General features: G+C 39.5%; 1 protein-coding gene across 2 annotated transcripts in view; it reads right to left on the reverse strand.

Annotated features, from left to right (window-relative positions):
* LOC132773908 (uncharacterized) overlaps nt 1–20,968 on the reverse strand; it is a 56,648-nt gene that overhangs the window by 3,394 nt on the left and 32,286 nt on the right. For both annotated transcript variants that reach the window (XM_067467886.1, XM_067467887.1), the window contains 4 exons: nt 10,121–11,488; nt 9,343–9,448; nt 5,247–5,373; nt 1,552–1,591 (listed from right to left, as the gene is read on the reverse strand). In XM_067467886.1, coding sequence (XP_067323987.1) covers nt 1,552–1,591; nt 5,247–5,373; nt 9,343–9,448; nt 10,121–11,488 — 1,641 coding nt within the window. The remainder of the gene's footprint in view (nt 1–1,551; nt 1,592–5,246; nt 5,374–9,342; nt 9,449–10,120; nt 11,489–20,968) is intronic.

Consider the following 20,968-nt stretch of genomic DNA (forward strand, 5'->3'; position numbering starts at 1 on the left):
GACATGACAGCCAATTAACCCTTTTGTCACCTGTATACATTTATGCTCATCCATGTTTTTACACATCATCCAATATAAAATGTTTCTGTATAAATTTTAATTGTGAAGTTTTGTTACAATTAATCCTAGTTATACAGTAAACTACAGTACAAAACATACAAAAAGTTTCTCACAAGCTTTTCGTTTACATAAAGCTGTAAGCCAGAAGAGCATGGACAATCGATATTGAACAAAAACCATGCAGACTAAAGTCACAGGTAACCATAAAGTGTTGATTGAAATAGTGTTCCATGCATTCTGAATACAGCTCTATATTGGGAACAATGAACACATTGAGAACACAGCTCCAGGAACAATAACTATTCAGTATTCTAACTTAAGAAGCTTCTTGTATCAGATCTTTGTGTGCACTCAGTCAACTTAAAATCTAATTATATCTTGAGGACACTTGACTATGCAGTTCCTCAATAAATTGAATTAGTATCAATACTGACAAAATGATAGTATGAGCTGTGTAAGAGGAGTTATGTGACTGGTTTACAGATCTAGCATCAGAAACTACGAGACCTGCTCTAGGCAATGGATGAAATAATCTGAAATCGTCACTGCTTCGTTTGTGCAATTTAGATTCAGCAAGAAAGTTAGCACGCATGCCTTAAACCTCTTTGGACAAAGGAAGATTACACACAACTAGATAAAATTTTATGTATTTAGTTTACATTTATATCCTGACTCACATATCCTAACTATTAAAATATTATGCAAATTGTGTCGTGTGTATAGTATACAGGCAGTCCCCGAGTTACAAACATCTGACTTACAAACAACTCATAGTAAAGAACAGGAGTGAGAAAACAGGAAGTGAGAGAAATTTACCTCTAGAAAGGGAAATTCACTTCTGGAAGAGTTATCATGGAAAATAGGTATCTCAACTGAAGCTTTATTTCCAATCCTAGTTTCCAAAACAAACCAAATTTTTCAAAATCTAATTATCATGGGGACAGAAAGTGAGGTGAAATCTTCTGAACAGGGACACAGACAGCAAAACAAACACTACAGGTGTGTTAACCTTTCCATATGCTATCCAAAGCTTACACACACACATACACGCGCGCGGCTGGAGTTATACTTAAAAATGTACCTGTTGTGACTTACAAACAAATTCATCTTAATAACAAAACTACAGAACCTATCTTGTTCATAACTTGAGGACTGCCTGCATTGTATGGCTAGACAGACATTTTTCAGGTTTTTCTCATCTTGTATTCTTTCAAGTATTTGAAAAAAAAGTTTCTGATAGTACAATCAGATGTATATATAACCAAATAGGATATGCACCTTTATATCAAAACAATTAAGGACACTCAATATTTAAATTTGTTAGCTGAGAATGTGTACAAGATAATTTAATTGCAATAATTAAGCCAATATATATTAAGATCTAGTTATACTGAAAATTATTTTGGAGCTTATGTAATTACAGTTTACATATTTACTCCCTTAAGTTTGTAAGGGCTTTCAGCCCATTTTCAGTTCACAAAAAATAATTACCTGTCACTGATGCAAATGCTGTCTGATTCCTCCTTGATCCCTAGCACAAAGAAATTAAAAGCAATCAAAGCACTGATACTATCATTTTTAAATAGATAACACAATTCTAACAATTTTAAAACCAAAAGAGGAAATTGATCCTAACTCCTGTAGACTAATTACTTTATGTAATGTGAATTATATAATATTTACAAAAATTATAGCAAACAGATTCAAAGAGATAATGGCCACTTTAACTGAGGAAGACCAGTACATGTTTATTAAAAAAGAATGATTGCTGACCCAGTCAGAAATATTCTAAATGTAATTGACCACACAACAAGAGAGAAGGCAAAATTACTCCTAATAAAACTAGATGTCTATAAAGCATTTGAAATGATAAATCACAACTATTTAGCCAAATTATGTGAGGAGTGTAATTTGGGGATAAAGATGTTTGGAGTGGTTAAATAATTATACAAAGAAAATCAAGTAATAGTAAACTGATCTACTTCCAGAATCATTAAAATCAAAAGTGGAACCAAACAAGGCTGCCCCCTCTCTCCACTACTTCTCGCTCTAGCGATAGAACCTTTAGCCATTTTATCTTGTCTTTCAACAATACAATAAAAGATTCTATTGAACACGTTATTGTTTTGTTGGAGAACCAACATGATACAGAGATTTAAATGGACTATGATTCCGGAAACAAACGTTTGGTTTTCCACTCAGCCATAGAATTGAAATGGGTGACCTTGGGCAAGCCACGCATTTTCAACCCCAGAAAAGTCTATAATAGGTTCACCTTAGGGTTACCATAAATTGGAAACAATATGAAGGTAAACCAACAACAAAGTTTTTAGTTACATATTGGCACTAAAAATGTTATCATAGAACTGTAGCCAGATATATTAATGAAATAATCGTTATTTGTTTCAGTCCAGGTAGGTTTTTTTTATATAAAGCTGACACAAATTACACACTTCCAGTCTTAAGTCACCTAAAACATATGTATAGCAGTTTTTCTTGGCTAAGATGGGAAATAATTGTGTGGTTCATATTAGAATTAACACATGTTTTGTTGGCTCAATGTATCCATGCACAAAAACTGTCAATCTCCAATTCCAAGATAAAGGATGAAGAATGAAATATAGCTGTTTCTGATCCCAGTATGGCTTCTTATTGTCATCAATAATCCACTGGAAACTTCCTGGCTTGGGTGTTGCATATCATACAGTGAGCATCATGTCATACTGTACAAGCAAAGCGTAATACTCCACTTGGGACTGTTACATGTGGTTCCCTCCATCCATAGTCCTCACCAAAGGAAATGTCAAAAGTTGAAAACACATTTCTTGGGAGAACCTTGACAAGATGGCCCTATGAAGGCTCCTCTCTCAGTAAGCTCCCAAGGGAAGAAACCACCACCTACAGTAAACTCCAGTCAAGGGACATCTTCAGCAGGGGAAAACTGCTCTTTAGGAAAATTTGGAGGTTGTTCTTATTTTGATTTTGATGCCTGGCCGTATCACAGTGACCTGCAAGGCCCGTAAGGACTATGAACAAAAACCCACATGCATATGGTCTGCTGCCAAGCAGCTCCAAGCAATGTCAAATGTCAGTTTTTAATGATGAAACTGAAGAGGTACCTTATGAGAAGCTCTTTATCTAATGCCTAATTATTTTCCCTTCTGGACCTGCATTATTTTAGTTATCTGAGAAGCGTGAGTAAAAAAACAAACAAGCTGAGTTTTAATGAACATAAATCAACAAAGCCACAGTTGCAAGCGGCTGTAAGAAGTGACTGCCCTACTAGCATCCAACAACTGAAAAATAGGCCAATAAAACTTGGAAGATTAGACTTAGTAACAACTACACGTTTACAAAAAGTTAAGGATTGTTTCCTTTATATTGTTTACCCTGCTTTATAGCCTTAGAAACTAGCAAGAAGGTAATAAAATCTTAAAGAGAACTAGAAAGATCTTCACTGCAGTCCATCATGTGTTTAATCAAAACTGATGCAAGAAAATCCCTGATATTTTAGACCAGCAGGTAATTTAAGAAGATTTCAAGGGAAATGTATTCTTAAAAGTATTGAGAAGATTTGTGGATAAACAAGAAACAATCAACTTTTTAATGAATTGAGGATGATGAGAAAGAACGTCACAGCTGATATGAAAGAGATATGTAATTATTTGGAAAAGTTGACTGGGGAACTCAGATGAACCAGAAATCAGCAGAACTTGAGGCTCACAGTCAGGTAGAAATGGCAGAGAAACGAATGCACAAGAAGGAGGAATTTTTAGAAGTACCAGCACAGATTTTAAGGGGAGAGAGAGAGATAATTTAATGGGACTTTGTAGCCTTCCAGCTGAGCAGAAAGAAGTAATTCATGTCCTAGCTTATTTCTTGAAAGTTACACATAAAAGTTTCAGCTGGGAGGCTAATAAGCTCTTTCGATAAGATTCCTATTTGGCCAAACAGAAAAACCCACACAGACATATGGTAGATACCTCCCTGATTCGCTATTTGATTCTACAGCAAGGATGAGATATAGAAACAGGATCAACAGACTTTGAGCCCTTCCAGCAAAGCTGAAAGAAGAAAAACATGACACAGAGAAGATGAAGGACTATGAGAATGGCTGGTGAAGACTTGTGAATTAGCCAAGGGGGGCAAAATGATGACTAGGGTGACTAAGAAGAAATGTCTGTCCAATTTTTAGAAAGATTGGGATTCATTTTATTACTTTGTTATAATGTTCATGGCATTTGTCAATTGTGAGATCCATCAATTAAAAGACTGTCATTAAAAATAGAAGTGTGACGATATAATGTTTAATGGAGAAAATAAGAGATATAACAATCAGATAGTGAGAGGTTAATACTGGGTTTTTTCCTATTAGTTTTGTATTTGTGCAAGTGTGTTTATTCATGTGTTTCCTTTCTGTGTTTATGTTCTCTACTTGGGTGCTTAGTTGTGTTGAAACTGTAGTAGGTTAAAGTAGATGTATAGACTTTAAAACATATAAACTTAAAAACTTATTTGTATGTTCTACTCTTGTGTTACCATTTTTTTTTTTGTTTTTTTGAATAAAAATATTTTGAAAAAAGAAAACAGAAAACATTGCTTGGTTGGGTGCAGGTGGAAGAAGCCTGGCTAAAATCCATTTGAGATCCAGGAAGACAATGACAGTTTTCCCCCCTGGGTGGACATCCATCACCTTTCTCCAGTCAGTAAATGTTCATGGAAACATGTTCCAGTCCTTTGAAGCTGTGTTTTGGCAGGACAGGGGAATGTTTCTCAAGCAGGTATTCAATAATCCCTTCCACAACATCCCCAAAAGGAAATAAATTGGCATAAATAAATTGTTAAAATGTATTCTGTGGTTTAAGTTTGTTTTTTACTTTACTATACGCATATAAAATTCCAACATTGATAAGGATCAGAATATGTGGAAGATAAATGTCTTGCCTCCATCTGGGTCATGTTTCCTGCGGTCCATTGCTGACAGCTACACAAATATAGTGAACTGGTACAAATATGTTAGGGAGTAAGGCAAATACACTGGTTCTAAATTGCTGCACTAGGAGATATTCTAAGAAATCTAAAGAAATGTCAAGTGTTTAAGATATTTCTACACTATGCTTTCATCCATACACAATTCTGTGCATAATACATTAATTTCCTATAAATATACAAATATTCTATTTTACCTGTGGTTGTGCTAAATGAAACCTTTGCGAAACAGAGATAGGTGTGGAACTTTGATTTTCAACAGGTTTTGTGTGTTTTTTTGATTTTCCATGTTTCAACATTATGTCAAAAAACTGACCAAGCTCCCTGAAAAACATTGAAAGCAACATCTATTAGAATACATGGCTGTGCGGTAAAATACAACAGTAAAGACAGTCCCTGAGTTACAAACATAGTTAATAACGGGAGTGAGACAGCACAAAGCCACAGAAATCTACCCCTAGGAAAGGAAATTCACTTCTGGAAGAGTTATCATGTGTCTCGACTGAGACTCTCTCACCAATCCTTGTTTCCACAAGTCATTTTTTTTTCAAAATCCAATTATTACAAAAACAAAGTGAGATGAAATCTTTTGAACAGGGGCACAAACAGCAAAGCAAAGCCCACAGGGGTGTTAACTCTTCCCTATGAGATCTAAAACTTGTGTGTGTGTGTGTGTGCAGCTGGAGTTCCACTTAAAATGTAACTGTTCCAACTTACACACAAATTCCACTTAAAAACAAATCTATAGAACTTAGCATGTTCTTAACTTGGGGACTGCCTGTACTTAATGAAATATTGGTATCGCAACACTGCTTTATACAAGTCTAGAAGAGTAACATTCTTCATAAAAGCCAGAAAAATTAACATGACCATGGTGGAATTGTTTAAATGTGCAAGAGACGTTTTTCTAGCAGGTAGCACAGTGTCATGGTTTTCATCACCCACATGGTGAATGGCTGTGAAGACAGATTCTGGGTTCAGAATGGCAAAGTCTTTAAGGGGCTCAAAATTAAGATGAGATAGAAAACAAGTGAGGTTTCTTAAGGGTGATGCACAAATCAAGATATTGTAACAGACAATGCAAGCTGTGATACAAGAGACATTTGGAATAAACTATCAACAGCCAACCATTTCTACAGGGAAACATAGCTATTCTTTAGCTGTCAAAACTTGTAATAAGACATTGCCATGAAAAAACATAGTTACTAATCAGTTACTAATCTGAAGGGAAGAAGGCAAACCTGAAAAAGGTCAGTCCATGATGTGAAGAAACTTATAATGATGAAGACGAATAGAAATATGCAAATATGTTATTTTAAATCTAAGAAAGTATACTGGAGGAAAGTGAAGTAAACTGGAGGAAATAAACTTTAGTACATCTGAAAATGCTAAATTGTAATGAAAGACATCAGCTCTCCATATCCATGGGTTCTATACCCACAGATTTAACTGACCATGGCTCAAAATACTTGAAAATTCCATAAAGCAAAATTTAAAAGCACATCAGCATAGCACCAGCAGCATGCAGGTGTGTAGTTATACCCTTCCCACCATTTCACAGATCCTTCAGCAATTACTTTGCTTTTCCTTTTTAGATTTTTTTTTTTTGACTGTTTGGCCCACTCAAAGGCCCTTCTCTGACCGGTAGGCGGTGGAGCCACCTTGGGCTACTTAGCCTTGGGCCTGGCTGAGGCCGAACGGCTATCCAAAGATACAAAAAATAAACACTTGAAAGTACTGAGGCCCTTCAGCTGTATCACGGTAAATGGCCCCCTCAGCGGTAGTATTCCCCATCAGGGCAGTCAATGGCCCAAACACCGCTCCCCTGAAAATTGGCGCGGGATGGGTGGGTGAAAAGAAAAGGCCTGCTCAAGAGATGAGCCATAGGATGACCCTTACACGCCTGAGGGGTGAAAAAAGGAGCAGAAGATGCCGGATCATACCCCAAGGCCTCTCCTCAGGCATCGCTGACACAAAACGCCCATCCATCTGGCGGCTTTTCCCTCCACATGAGGGACACGTCTTAAAGAAAGTGGTGGTCAACATACCATCACCATGACAAAAATAAAATTAAAGTCAAATAAAATAAACATAAAAGCAAAAATTCACGCAGTCCAGAAACACTAGAAGAAAAATGAGAGAAAGATTCCTAGCTGCTGCAATGGCGGCGGGAGTCGTCTGCCTTGAGCGTGCTGCCTCCAGCTCCTTGCCAGCCTTGGCCATGCCCTGGGAGAAGGAGCAGGCCCCAATTCGAGCGCCGAGGTGCTCTCCGGTCTCGGCGAGGCCTGGCTGAGGATCGGAGCCGGGCAGCCTTCCTGCGCTTCCTCTATGCCTGCCAGCAGAGGGAGCGCGATCGCTCTCTACAGCTTTGGCAGAGCGATGCCAGAGGGTCTTCCCGCCTTCTTTGTGGAAGGCTTAGGCTGTACACCCTCGGCGCGGCCATCTTGAGGGGCCTTCTTTTTAGCCCTCTTCTTCAGGCCCGATGGATCTGGCCTAGCCAAGCCAGGTAAGGCAGCTGGTTCCCCTATTGGTGGTGGTCTGGCAGCGGGTGGCGGCAGCAGTAAGGTTGTCTTGAGCCGCAATTCTCAAGACATACAGGGCTGTCTTGAGCCGCAATTCTCTGTTTTTACGCGTTTGTGGCGTAAAAGCAGCACAAATCCCACAGGGTTGGGATAGATGCCCTTCTCCCAGGCACACAAGCCAGAGAACATGTCCATCTGTATCCGGGAGGACATTCGGGCAGGCCGTGCACTTCTTAAAAGAAGTTGTAGCCATGACCACAATTCAATAGGAGAAGGCAAAAGAAGAGTCGAAGTCCTGTCTGAGGTGAGGGGGAAATAGAGTATCTCGTCGTAAAATGACCAGTCCAAGCTCAAAAAGCCAGAAGATCTCTAATCAAAGGTTCTCTAGTTGATAGCCTACTAACGGCGGAAAAAAGAGGAATGGAGGCTGGCTCTTCTCTGGGGCTTATATACTCGAGAGGGGGGGGGGGGGTGGGGCCTGAGGGGGATACATTGATTTTAAGCTTCTAGAAGGTTCCGAAGTTGGCCTGCGCTGGCGCAGGAATACCACAATGTGCGATTCGCAGTTAACTACGACAGGAAAACCACTGTGCTATACCATTGTATATAATGTATATATATTCACGGATTTGAGTATTCACAGAGTCCTGGAACCAAGACCCAGTGGATACCAAGAACCCCAGTGTGATTCATGCTTCCAAGGTTAAAAAATAAGATGAAAGCAACATCTCTTTAGAATGATAGGAAACAAGGAATAGTTTTTGCTTCTTTTAAAGACCATCATGTGTCTTCTTTCTCACTGATACCTGATTCTAAGCACTGGATATATGGTGGTATTAGAGAGATAGAATATGATAGGATATCTACTTTTCTGATATGATTATGGCTCTAACCATTGGCAGCATTTTAACACTTTTGGTGTTAAAACAAACCAGTTTCACTGAATAGCAAGTACAGCAATCAAGTTAGAAAGGTGTGGAGCTAAGCAGTTAACACTTTCACCTTTTTCCATAATGCAAGTGATCTCTAATACAAGGGGGGATTGCCACAGAGACCTCACTTTTGCCTGGAATTGGCACTTCCTCCTCTCTCCACCCCCCACCACCAATGCATTGCTCTGGCCCCCTGACTGACATCATTCCAGGTGATCAGAGACAAACACTAGCCATACTGCACCTATTGTCTGCCACTAAAATGAGAATGGGAGGCAAACAGTAAGATTGGCCACCTAGTGCTGCTGGATGGTCAACACTTCTTCCTGCCTCCACAGTCGCCAAAGGGCTGGCAGTCAAAACCACCCTGGGTCTGATCTGGAATTCCACACTTCAGATCAACCTTAGGACAAAGTGTCCCTATAAAACTGCCTGAGTAACTTTCCTATCTTAGGATGGAGTTCCTATAATGAAGCTATCAATTGTTTTTTTTTTCTCATTTGTGCCTTTGCACCTTAATCTCTAACCACTCTACATATTAAAGGAATTGGATTCCTGTTGATCACAACAACTGCTTACTGGTGAATGAAGATGGGCCAGATTTCACCCCTTGGCTAGTTATGGTAGTTATGCATTGCACCAGCCCAATAGTGTTTGGGCCTTTATTTCTAACATTAATTTATTATTAAATAAATAAGAATCAGGATCATAAGGTGATGTAGCTGGGATCAATAAAAGGCTTTAAACATTATACATTCATCACAGTAATACATAAAATAAAAGCCATCTTTCAGAATATTTTTAACAAAAAGAAATAGTAAAACCTATTTTAAACCTACCTTCTTTTATCAAACAAGTAACAGCCTGTTAATACCAAAGCAAAGATAGCTATTCCAAAAATAGTAGCACCTGCTATAAGAGCAGAGGTTAAACGCTTCAGAACATCTAAACAGAAACAAATATTTTTACAGTTAGCACAGAAAAAATATTCAACATTTATTATACTTTGAATGTTAAAAAAATTAAAAATCTTTCAGTATTCTCTTAAATACATATTAACAATTCTATATGATCAAATGGAATTCTGTATGCTCCATAGCAATTAACCAGAGTGAAGGAAAGCAACTTCTAGTTTTACCAGCTCTTCCTCACTTCACCATATATATTTTTAAATTATACTACAATTCTATTTGTATTCAGAGGTAAGTAACACCAAAATGATGTATTTTATCTTATTTATAAATCAATTTATCAAAATGGTTTTGACCAATCAGCTGACAAATTAAATATTTATAAAGTTACACAAGACTAAATGCTTTTGAAACATTTTACACAATGCACAAGTAAATTGAATCAAGCATATCACAACTATTTCGTCATGTGAAAATATGAAGTGGGGATACCCTTTCAATGTTGATGCCTACCATTTTGTGTAAATTATTTATACTTTAAATAATCTACTTGCCAATTAATTAGCAAGTCTTTTTTATATCAACTGAAATATTTTAACTTATACATCTAAGTATCCAATCTATTAATTATTGTAGCCTTTATTCTTTGAAAGTTATTCCTCAAAAAACACCACTTATATGTAGAAGAATCCCAAAATAAACCTACCTACAGGTACTGGTACAGTTTCTCCCTGTGCTGATCGTTTCATTCTTTTAACAACCAATGGACTATTGGAAATGTGTTTATAGAGATATGAAAATGTTGGAAACCTATCTTCTGTATCAAGATGCTTTCTTGTCATAAGTGTTTTCAGGCTTTTATGTCTATGTCTCTCCTGGGTAACATTAGAATATTTTTTTCCTCTCTGGGAAGACTGTATGAGATATTCCAATGTGTTCATCATAAGGACTGATGGTTTTGCTGGACTGACTTCTGAATTAAGTTTTCCATAGTATACTTCTATGGCTATCTTAATAATTGGAAAGACAGGATGTATTACAGAAGGTTGCATTCGTACTTTTTTCCATTTTCCAATTAGCCTTTTGTTTCTGTATATTTTTCTTTGAAATGTGAATATGTCATTTTCTTGAACATTAGACACAATGTTACATGTTGAGGACATCATCGGTACATCACTATTTCTTTGATAAGTACATGCATGTACAAACAGAAACCTGTGGTTTTCATTCAAGTTTGTTTTTGTTAGTGTTTTCTGTTTCCACACCTTCATCGTTTCTCCGATAGGAAAGCTTGTGGTCCATTGAAAACTCTGACAGGATAACACATAATTTCCAAAATCCATATATTGGCCTTCTTTCTCTGAATTAACTTTTTTTCTATCCGTAAACATTCCATAATTAATTTTATCAAAAACATTTCTGTTTTCTATAGAACATTCTTTGCTATAATCTGACATTTGATCATTATATTGTTTATATTTTTTCATTTGCAGCATTCCAGTGTTAATATGTCGTCTTAGCATTAGCACTTGTTTTAACTTTAATTTCATAATGCTTTCAAAAACTTCCTGACATTTTAGGATAGCATCTAATATAATATTTGCTTGAAGTGCTAAACAACTCAGTGATGACTCAGTTTCTATGTATTTATTTTCAACATATATCTGTGATTCCTCAATTATTTTAGTGTCAGGTTTAATTCTAATATTGACTATACTGTAGCACTTCATTTTCACTTGAAATCTCCTATTCTTCAAAACTGTATTCCACATGTTTCTTGATTGTCCTCCTTGAATATGTTTAATTGTTTTTGGATGCCTTTTTGAAATACGTGTGCTTCTCCTTGCAATTAGATATAAGTTTCTTCTATAAAGAATTACACATTTTAACATGTTTGTTTGTTGACAGTTCATATAATCATTTTTCCGAAGTACTTCTAAATTTCTTTTGAAAGTTTTCAAATCTCTGCTGCTCCTTCTCAATGTTGATTGATTTAAGATCACATTCACTGATGTTTTGAATACACAATTTTTAACAGTTGTGATTGATACTTGTTGATACTTTTCTCCATGTCCTGCAACAAAGCAAACAAAAATCATCTTAAGTCCAACACTCAAGCATAAGGTTACCCCTTCCAGCAAATTCTTTAGCATGGGGTTTATCAACAGTTCACTAGTATTACTTTACAATAGTTTACATGTTTAACACTATTATGTTACTTTCTTCATTTCTATCTTGCCTTTTCCCCCATACAGACTCAAGGCAGCTAATAACATGATACAACCTGATAACATTTTTAAAAGGTAAATACAACAATTAAAAAACAATTACGTTTGTGTCATTGATACAAAATACTGTTAAAATACAATTAAAATTACATTTAAAAAATAAATATTCTCACAAAATTCCACCCATAACCTGTGACACATGGACTATCTACAAACATTACTCTCGGCTTCTGGAAAAATTCCATCTGTGTTTGAAAAATTCTGCAAATCTCTTGGGAAGACAGATAGACAAATATCAACATTCTGGAAGAAGCAGAGACCACCAGCATTGATGCGATGAGTCTCCACCATCAACTTTGCTGGACTGTCCATATTGTCCTAAATATGACCAGTCCATATCACTGTCTGCTAAAGCAGTTCCTTTATTTTCAACTCAAGAACATAAAACAGAATATCAGTAGACAACAAAAGCTAGCTTAACGCCGAGAATCGGAAAACCCTGGCACTTAAACATTGTAAATGGAAGTCAGCTATTCTTGCGGCAACCCCAGAGGCACTCCAAGTGGCCAGATACTGGTCAAAGGTCATTTAACCAAATACCAAATTTACAAAATCTGTGTGGGTTTTTTTTCTTTCTCTTTTTTTTTCTTTTTAATCTCTGTGTTTGTTTTGCTCTGTTAGAATTGTAATACAATGGTTGCTGATGACACGATAAATAAATAGCTATTACCAATGGTGTTATGTATTTTGAAGAGGCATGAATACATGGCAAAAGGAAGAGCAAATTCAGCTAGAAAGACCATGTGGATGCAGAATATGTCTTCATAAAGAGATTAAATCAGTTCCCTCTTTAACCTCTTTTAAAGAACAACTAAAAGCTTTCTTATGCACTCAGGAGTATAAAGGCTTAGTATGTTACATAGACTACTCACCCTGGCTGCTGGTGGTAGTTAATTTTATAGTTAATTTTATAATTTATAATTTTAAACAAATTTTGCTGGTCTGACTCTTCTGTTTTCTTGATGGATTACTATGGAATTGTAAATATTACAAATTATAATGAATCTTATTTTTGGTTTAAATATGGATCTGTACGGGTTTTGGGTGGGATTGTTATTTGTCTTTCTTTTGTGTGGAATTTAATGTTTGCTGACTTTGCTGTTCACCGCCCTGAGTCCCTTCAGGGAGATAAGACAGTATATAAATAAAGTTTTTATTATTATATTATAGTCACTTACAGACCCACTTCCAAGACTCTACCTTTAGAAGACATACTTGGTAACAGGTGATCATCTATATGAGTGTAGTAGATTAAAAGAATTGGGCTGAGGTTTGGAAATCAAGCCCCACTGCATCATGAAAACTCACTGGGTGACTATTAACCTATCATTGTTTCTTAGTCTGGCATCTATGACAAGGTCTCTAAGAGGAGAAAGTGAGGAGGTAGAGAAGAACCACCAGATACTTCCTTGAGTTTCCTATGCCGATATATTACTGAGGTCACACTAGTTAGAGCTCTTTCTGTTCCAGATACAGAATTCTGCTGTACTTTGGCCACATCATGAGGAGACAGCAAAGCCTAGAGAAGACAATTATGCTGGGGAAAGTATAAGGTAAAAGGAAGAAGGGCCGACCAAGGGCAAGGTGGATGGATGGCATCCTTGAAGTGACTGGACTGACCTTGAAGGAGCTGGGGGTGGTGACGGCCGACAGGGAGCTCTGGCGTGGGCTGATCCATGAGGTCACGAAGAGTCGGAGATGACTGAACGAATGAACACACACACTTGGAAATGTACCATCCAAAATTGGAGTCTAGAATACTATATTACCAAATATATTGGTTACAGTAAATAAATAATTGTGGTATATTGTGGTATTCTTACCTCTTAATAATAGTAATCTGTCTCTATTAATTTGATTCAGGTAAGGCATCTTTATTATTGTATAAAATACAGTCTTAAGAAAACAGAGACATTATTTATTTATTTATTTATATTTCTAGGCCGCCTTTCTCAACCCGAAGGCGACTAAAAACATAATGCAGGGGACATTATAAAAATATGTTGGTCTGCCCATCAGAGCCACAGCTCCAAAGGCCATGACACCCAGATATGTGAAACTGAATAAAATATATTTGGGGGCCTTAGGGGTATGCATCTCAGGATATTTTGACTATTTTTACCTTAATTATTATGTACCCATGTATTTGAAATCGGCAGGGTCATCTCCAGTCACTGGGTGGCAGACTTTACCAACCTATGTATAGCTTTGTATGTATAGTTTCATAACATGGATAATCCAAAGCAGAGAATCCTGCCCCAGATACAAAGTAGGCAAACCATAACACACACCATGGTAGTAGGAATGCCTAGGAATCACAACAGTAGTGACTTAAAAGACGGAGCAGGCACAATGTGTCAAGTTTTGACGGCTGAATAACGATGTTTCATAGCTTGAGTGCAATATGTATTCTAACTAATGAGAATAATAATAATAATAATAATAATAATAATAATAATGTTGTCTAAGACATTCATGGCTAAAATCACTATGTTGCTGTGAGTGTTTTGGACTGTACGGCCATGTTCCAACAGCATTCTCTCCTGATGTTTCGCCTGCATTTATGGCAGGCATCCTCAGAGGTTTGTCCAAGGGTCTGATTCAGACATCTGAAGGAGGGAATGTCTGATTCAGAAATTCAGGGACAACATTTGCCATCCTCCAGCAAACTGGAGGAGGGCAAATGTTGTCCCTGTCTTCCAGAAGGGAAAAAAGAGGACCCAAACAGTCAGACTGATATCAATACCAGGAAAGATTCTGGAGCAGATAATTAAGGAGGCAGTCTGCAATCACTTAGAAAGGAATGCTGTGATTACTAAAAGTCAACATGAATTTCTCAAAAAACAAGTTATACCAGACTAATCTTATCTCTTTTTTCGATAGTTACAAGCTTGGTAGATGCAGGGAATGCTGTGGACGTAGCATTTCTTGATTTCAGTAAAGCTTTTGACAAAGTCCTCCATTACCTTCTTGCAAACAAACTAGCCAAATGTGGGCTAGGCAATGCTACTATACTGTAATTCTTGAATTCCCCCCCCCCCCAAATCAAATTGCCCCCCTGTGGGGCATGCGCTTCCACATTGAGAACCAGAGGCCTAGATAATCCTCTTCCAAGAAATATGAAGTTGCCCAACCCAAACAGAATTTGTTTTCCTGACACCAATACAAGTACATTGTCTAATAATTTTCGATTATGATAAAAGAACAGGCTTTTGGACAGTCTACATGGTCAAGATTTTTCAAGTGCCAAATGGGAAATATATTTCTAATCAGCTAATTCTGCCAGAAATATATCCAAAACATAAAGAAGTCAACAGTTACTGTACGCAGATGATGCCCAACTCTACTACTCCTTTTCACCAGATAATGCCAAGGAAGTTGTGCTGCACCTGAACCAATACATGGAGGCAGTAATGGGCTGGATGAGGGTAAACAAATTGAAACTGAATCCAGATAAGGTGAAGTACTACTGGTTTCACACAGGATGGACTGTGGCCATTCCTGGAAAAATCTGACCTGACCACCGTGGTTCCAGTCTTGATTACAACAAGCTTGGACCACTGTAATGCACTCTATGTGGGGTTGCCTTTGAAAACTATTCAGAAACAATTTGTTCAAAGATTGGCAGCTAGGCTGATAATGGGATGAAATATAAGAGAACATACTATCCTACTCCTGAAATAGCTGCATTGGTGACCAATTAGTTTCCAGGCCCAATTCAAAGTTCTGGTTTTGACCTTTAAAGCCCTTCACAGCATCAGTTCAGACTACCTGAGAAGTCAGGTTCCTTTGTACACATTTCTCCCATTTGATCATTAAGATCAAATGGGAGAGATGCTGGTGTCCCCAAGCATCTGCGACACTCTCCATTTGAAGATCGCTAGAGACGGATCCGGATCCTCGGGAGTAGCTCCCTCTTTAGAATCCCCCCCCCCCTCCCCGGGAGATTAGATTGGCACCTTCTTGGTTGTCATTCAGGAAGAGCCTGACAACCTTCCCTTTCAAGGAAGTCTTTGGAGGTAAGTAGTGATATTCGAAGGTTCAGAAGGCCCTTCGACTTCCTTATGTATTATCAGTGTGGTTTTTAATGTATTTATTGGGGTTTTAATTAGTATTTCACAGCATTTGCTAATATTTATGGTTTTAACTTGCTTTTAATTTTTATATTGTATGTTTGTACTGGCTGTAAGCCGCCTTGGGCCCTTGACTGGGGAAAGGCGGGGTATAAATTTCATAAATAATAATTCAGAAATTGAGGCATAAAATCATGTGGTAATTTCCTGTGGATGACTTTGGGATGCCTCACAATTACAATGTACTTTGTTCTCATATAATTAAGTTCTGGATGTTGTCCCTCTGTGACTTTCTTTGTGAAGCTATGACAAATGGCATCCATCTAATGCAGACATCCTGAAACTGCAGCCCTCCAGCTGAATGGGCCTCCAACTCCCAGAAGCCCTAACTAGCTAGTTCGATTGTCATCAATTCTGGAAGTTGAAGGCCCGAACTGCTGGAGGGCCGCAGTTTGAGGATGCCTGATCTAATGTATTGGATGGATGCCATCTAGAACTCCCTCCCCAACGAAATTAGATCAGTGCCCTCTCTCCTGGCCTTCAGAAAAGAGGTAAAGACATGGCTGTGGGATCAAGCCTTTGGGCAGAGAGCAATACAAGGAATGATCAGGGATTATGTGCGATAGATGTGATATTTGGAATGGCCTGGACTACAATTGTCAGTCATTTCCCCGCGTTTATTTACATGCTCAAAAGGCATGGAAGGGCAAGATTTGTCGAAGGGTGGTGTCAAATTCATACAGTTTGGTGCCAGTTTAAGGCTGTGAGATCACGGGAGTTGTAGTATGGTGAGGCACCACCTCTCTTCGGTGGAGGAAGCTAAATGTGTAAAACTACAACTTCCAGGATCCCACAACAGTTGAAGTGGTCTCAAACCGGGCTGATTCCACGGGGTAGCTGCACCGTACGGCCAACGGAGCCCAGACTACGAAAGCTTCGTCCTTTTCCTTTCAAAGACGAGGGAAAGGCGGCGCCTGGCTCCCTGTAGGTAGGCCTCAGCCCGACCGGCCCTCCCCGGCTGGCTCTGCTCACCCGGCCGAAGCTCGCGCAGGCGGGCGAGGGTCAGGGCTGGGCGCCCTGTGGCCGGCACAAGAAGCAGCAGCGCGGCCATCGCCAGGGGAGTTACCATGGCTCTCCCCCGCGCGGCAGAGGTCTCTCCCGGGGCGCCATGACGGCTCTAACGGCTCCTCGAATGGAAGGGCGACGCGAACGCCATACAAAATGGCGCCGGAAGCCCTCGCGACGGCTGTGGAGGCGCGCGCGCGCGGAGAAATTGGCGGGCTGTCGGCGCGCGGAGAGAGAGGGGGAGGGGGCGAGGCTGAGGGCGCGCGGGGGGCGGGGCGTCGCCTCGCGGTCAAGCTGTTCCAGAACGTTGGCACTTGTTTGACAGTGACGTCCGACCATTTGGAATCTGTGAAAGGCCCTCCGTGGTGTAGCGGGTTGAGCGGGGGACTTAGTAGGACCCTAATCGTCTTGGGTTCGAATCCCGCGTTCGGCAATTGGAACCTCTTGGGTGACTGATATACGGTATATATCAGTCTCAACATAAGACAAACAACCTCTCTGAATAACAAAATGATGATGGTATGATAGCTGGGTCCGGAAGCACAAGGCCCTTTGTAAAACTACAACTCCTACAATTTATTAGCATTGAGAAAGAGCAGTTACAGTTGTTTAGTTTGAGGCTACCGACAATGCGGTCGCTGTTGCCTGTTTTTGGCTTGTGCTCCTATTTTTATCAGTTTTTAACTAACGTATGCAACGCTTTTGATGCGAAATAAAAGCCTTCCAGGTGTTTTGCACTTCAACTCCCACCATTCCTAACAGGCAGTGGTGGGAGTTGAGGTCCAAAACACCTGGAGGGCCCAAGTTTTCCCATGCCTGGTATAGTTAGATGCTTCACCCAATGCTCAAACCTTACACTATGCTGTTTTGATGTAGGATTTTTATTATTCTTTCCTGAGCCCATCAACCACTGTTTTGCTGTTGTTTTTGGAATGGGCCCATCGTGGACTATGGAAGATGGTATAGTCTTGTCCTCCACCATCAAATTGTCGCAACCCGTACTTTCTTCCTTTTTATTGTCTGTGTTGATGATTTAAGTGAGAGGATACTGATCCCTAACATAAATATTTGAAAATCTAAGATTAATGTTCATTCTGCTAGTCTTACAAAACACTTTTTTCTTATATTAATAACTAGCCTACCTGCGGATGCCCGGGTTTGGGATTTTGTAAGGATAAACATTAGTAAAAGGAAATTGAGCCTAGTCATGTCCGTCTCTTGGGGGGGGGGGGTGATGCTCATCTCCATTTCTAAGTTGAAGAGCCGGCATTGTCCGTAGACGCCTCCAAGGTCATGTGGCCGGCATGACAGCATGAAGCGCCATTACCTTCTCACCGAAGCGGTACCTATTGATCTACTCAATCTTGATCTCACATTTTCATGTTTTCATACTGCTAGGTTGGCAGAAGCTGGGCTAACAGTGGGGATCACCCTGCTCCCTGGATTTGAACTGCCAACCTTTTGGTCAGCAAGTTCAGCAGCTCAGTGGTTTAACCCACTGCAATACCGGGGGCTTCATTAAAAGTAGTCATTGTTTGGTTTTTATTTTATGAATAGACCCATTAGAAAATGCGGGTGAAGTACAACTCTCATCATCCTGGGCCAACTCCCTCCCAAAAACCACCATAGAATCATAGAATCAAAGCGTTGGAAGACACCTCGTGGGCCATCCAGTCCAACCCCCTGCCAAGAAGCAGGAATGTTGCATTCAAATCACCCAGATGGCCATCCAGCCTCTGTTTACTTCAAGTTGGCCATGTTGGGTATGGGTGTCAAGAGTGGTCTGGATTCATCATGAGTTGGGTTCACAGCGCTCTTTGTTTATGGGTGAACTCTAACTCCCAGCATCCAAGGGCAATTCCCTCTAAATCCCACCAGCGCTTAAAGCTGACCATGCTGGGTGCGTGTGCCAAGTGTAGTCCAGATCCCTCGTCGATTGGATTCAAAGTGCTCTTTGATTGTGTGTGATCTACAACTCCCAACACCCAGGGTCAATTTCCCCCAACCTATCTCTAGTGTTTTCTGTTGGTCATGATGGGTCTTTATGCCAAGTCTGTTCCAGATCCATAGTTGATTGGGTTCACAGTGCTCTCTACAAGTGGGAGCCATCCTGGAATATACATACAAACATACACACATATATACATACATATTTGACTTTTATTTATATAGATATACATATGCATTCTAGATAGATAGATAGATAGATAGATAGATAGATAGATAGATAAATAGGCCAATAACCAGCAGTAAAATACACTTGATGCTGTCAAGGTGATGCATGCAATATGCCAGCAAATATGGAAAACACAAGAATGGCCATCAGGCTGGAAAAAAATCAACTTATATCCCCATACCAAAAAAAGGGAAATGCTAAAGACTGCTCCAACTTCCATACAGTGGCCCTTATTTCTCATGCCAGCAAGGTAATACTCAGGATCCTGCAAGGAAGACTCCAGCAATACATGGAGAGAGAGATGCCAGATGTTCAAGCTGGGTTTAGAAAAGGCAGAGGAACGAGAGACCAAATGGCCAAGATCTGCTGAGTAATGGAGAAAGGCAAGGAGTTTCAGAAAAAAACATCTATTTCTGTTTCATTGACTATTCTAAAGCCTTTGTTTGACTGTGTGGATCATAATAAATTGTGGCAAGTTCTTGTTGGTATGGGGATCCCAAGCCACCTTGTTTTCCTCCTGAGGAATCTGTACAAGGACCAAGTAGCAACAGTAAGAACTGACCACGGAACAACAGACTGGTTCAAGATTGGGAAAGGCGTACAGCAGGGTTGGATACTATCACCCAACCTATTCAACTTGTATGCAGAACACATCATGCAATGTTCGGGGCCTGACGAATGCAAGGCTGGGGTTAAAATTGCTGGAAGAAACATTAACAACCTTAGATATGCAGACGATACCACTTTAATGGCCAAAAGTTAAGAGGAGCCGAGGAGCCTTCTAACCAAGGGGAAAGAAGAAAGTGCAAAAGCTGGGTTGCAATTAAACATAAAAAACCAAGATTATGGCAGCAAGATTGATTGACAACTGGGAAATAGAGGGAGAAAACGTGGAGACTGACAGGATTTGTATTTCTAGGCGTGAAGATTACTGCAGACACAGACTGCAGCCAGGAAATCAGGAGACATTTACTTCTTGGGAGGAGAGTAATGACCAATCTTGATAAAATAGTGAAGAGTAGAGACATCACACTGGCAACAAAGATCTGCATAGTTAAAGCCATGGTATTCCCCCGTAGTCACCTACGGATGTGAGATCTGGATCATAGGGAAGGCTGAGCAAAGGAGGATAGATGCTTTTCAACTGTAGTGTTGGAGGAAAATTCTCAGAGTGCCTTGGACCGCCAGAAGATCCAACCAGTCCATACTTCAGGAAATAATGCTCGACTGCTCATTGGAGGGAAGGATAGTAGAAGCCAAGATGAAGAACTTTGGACACATCATGAGAAGAAAGGAAAGGTTAGAGACAGAGGTGGTCCTAGGTAATTTTCAACAGTAAGCAAACAGTATTTTGGCGCCCCCCCCCCCCCAACCAATCATTGATATATATTTTCTGTTTGTCATGGGAGTTCTGTGTGCCATATTTGGTTCAATTCCATCATTGGTGGAGTTCAGAATGCTCTGATTTTAGGTGAACTATACATCCTAGTAACTACAACTCGCATATGTCAGGTCTATTTTCCCCCAAGATCGGCTCAAGAGCGCCCCTGGGCAAAATCAACTATACTGCGAATGCTTACTTTGCGTAATGGGTTGAGCCGCCCCTGCTTAGAGAAGACAATGCTGCTGGGGGGAAATGGAAGGAAAAAGGAAGAGGGGCCGACCAAGGGCAAGATGGATGGATGGCATCCTTGAAGTGACTGGCTTGATCTTGAAGGAGCTGGGGGTGGTGACGGCCGACAGGGAGCTCTGGCGTGGGCTGGTCCATGAGGTCACAAAGAGTTGGAAATGACTGAACAAACAAACAACAACAAAATATACAATTAATAAAACATAAGATGAATAACTGAAGTACAATTTTAAAACAGTTAAAAAAACAGTAAAATAGTGAAGTTAAATCAGTATTAAATATGTAATTATAGTGATAAAATCCAATATAAAATGACAATAAC

This window comes from Anolis sagrei, chromosome 4 (genome assembly GCF_037176765.1).
Source record: "Anolis sagrei isolate rAnoSag1 chromosome 4, rAnoSag1.mat, whole genome shotgun sequence".
Lineage (NCBI taxonomy): Eukaryota > Metazoa > Chordata > Lepidosauria > Squamata > Dactyloidae > Anolis > Anolis sagrei.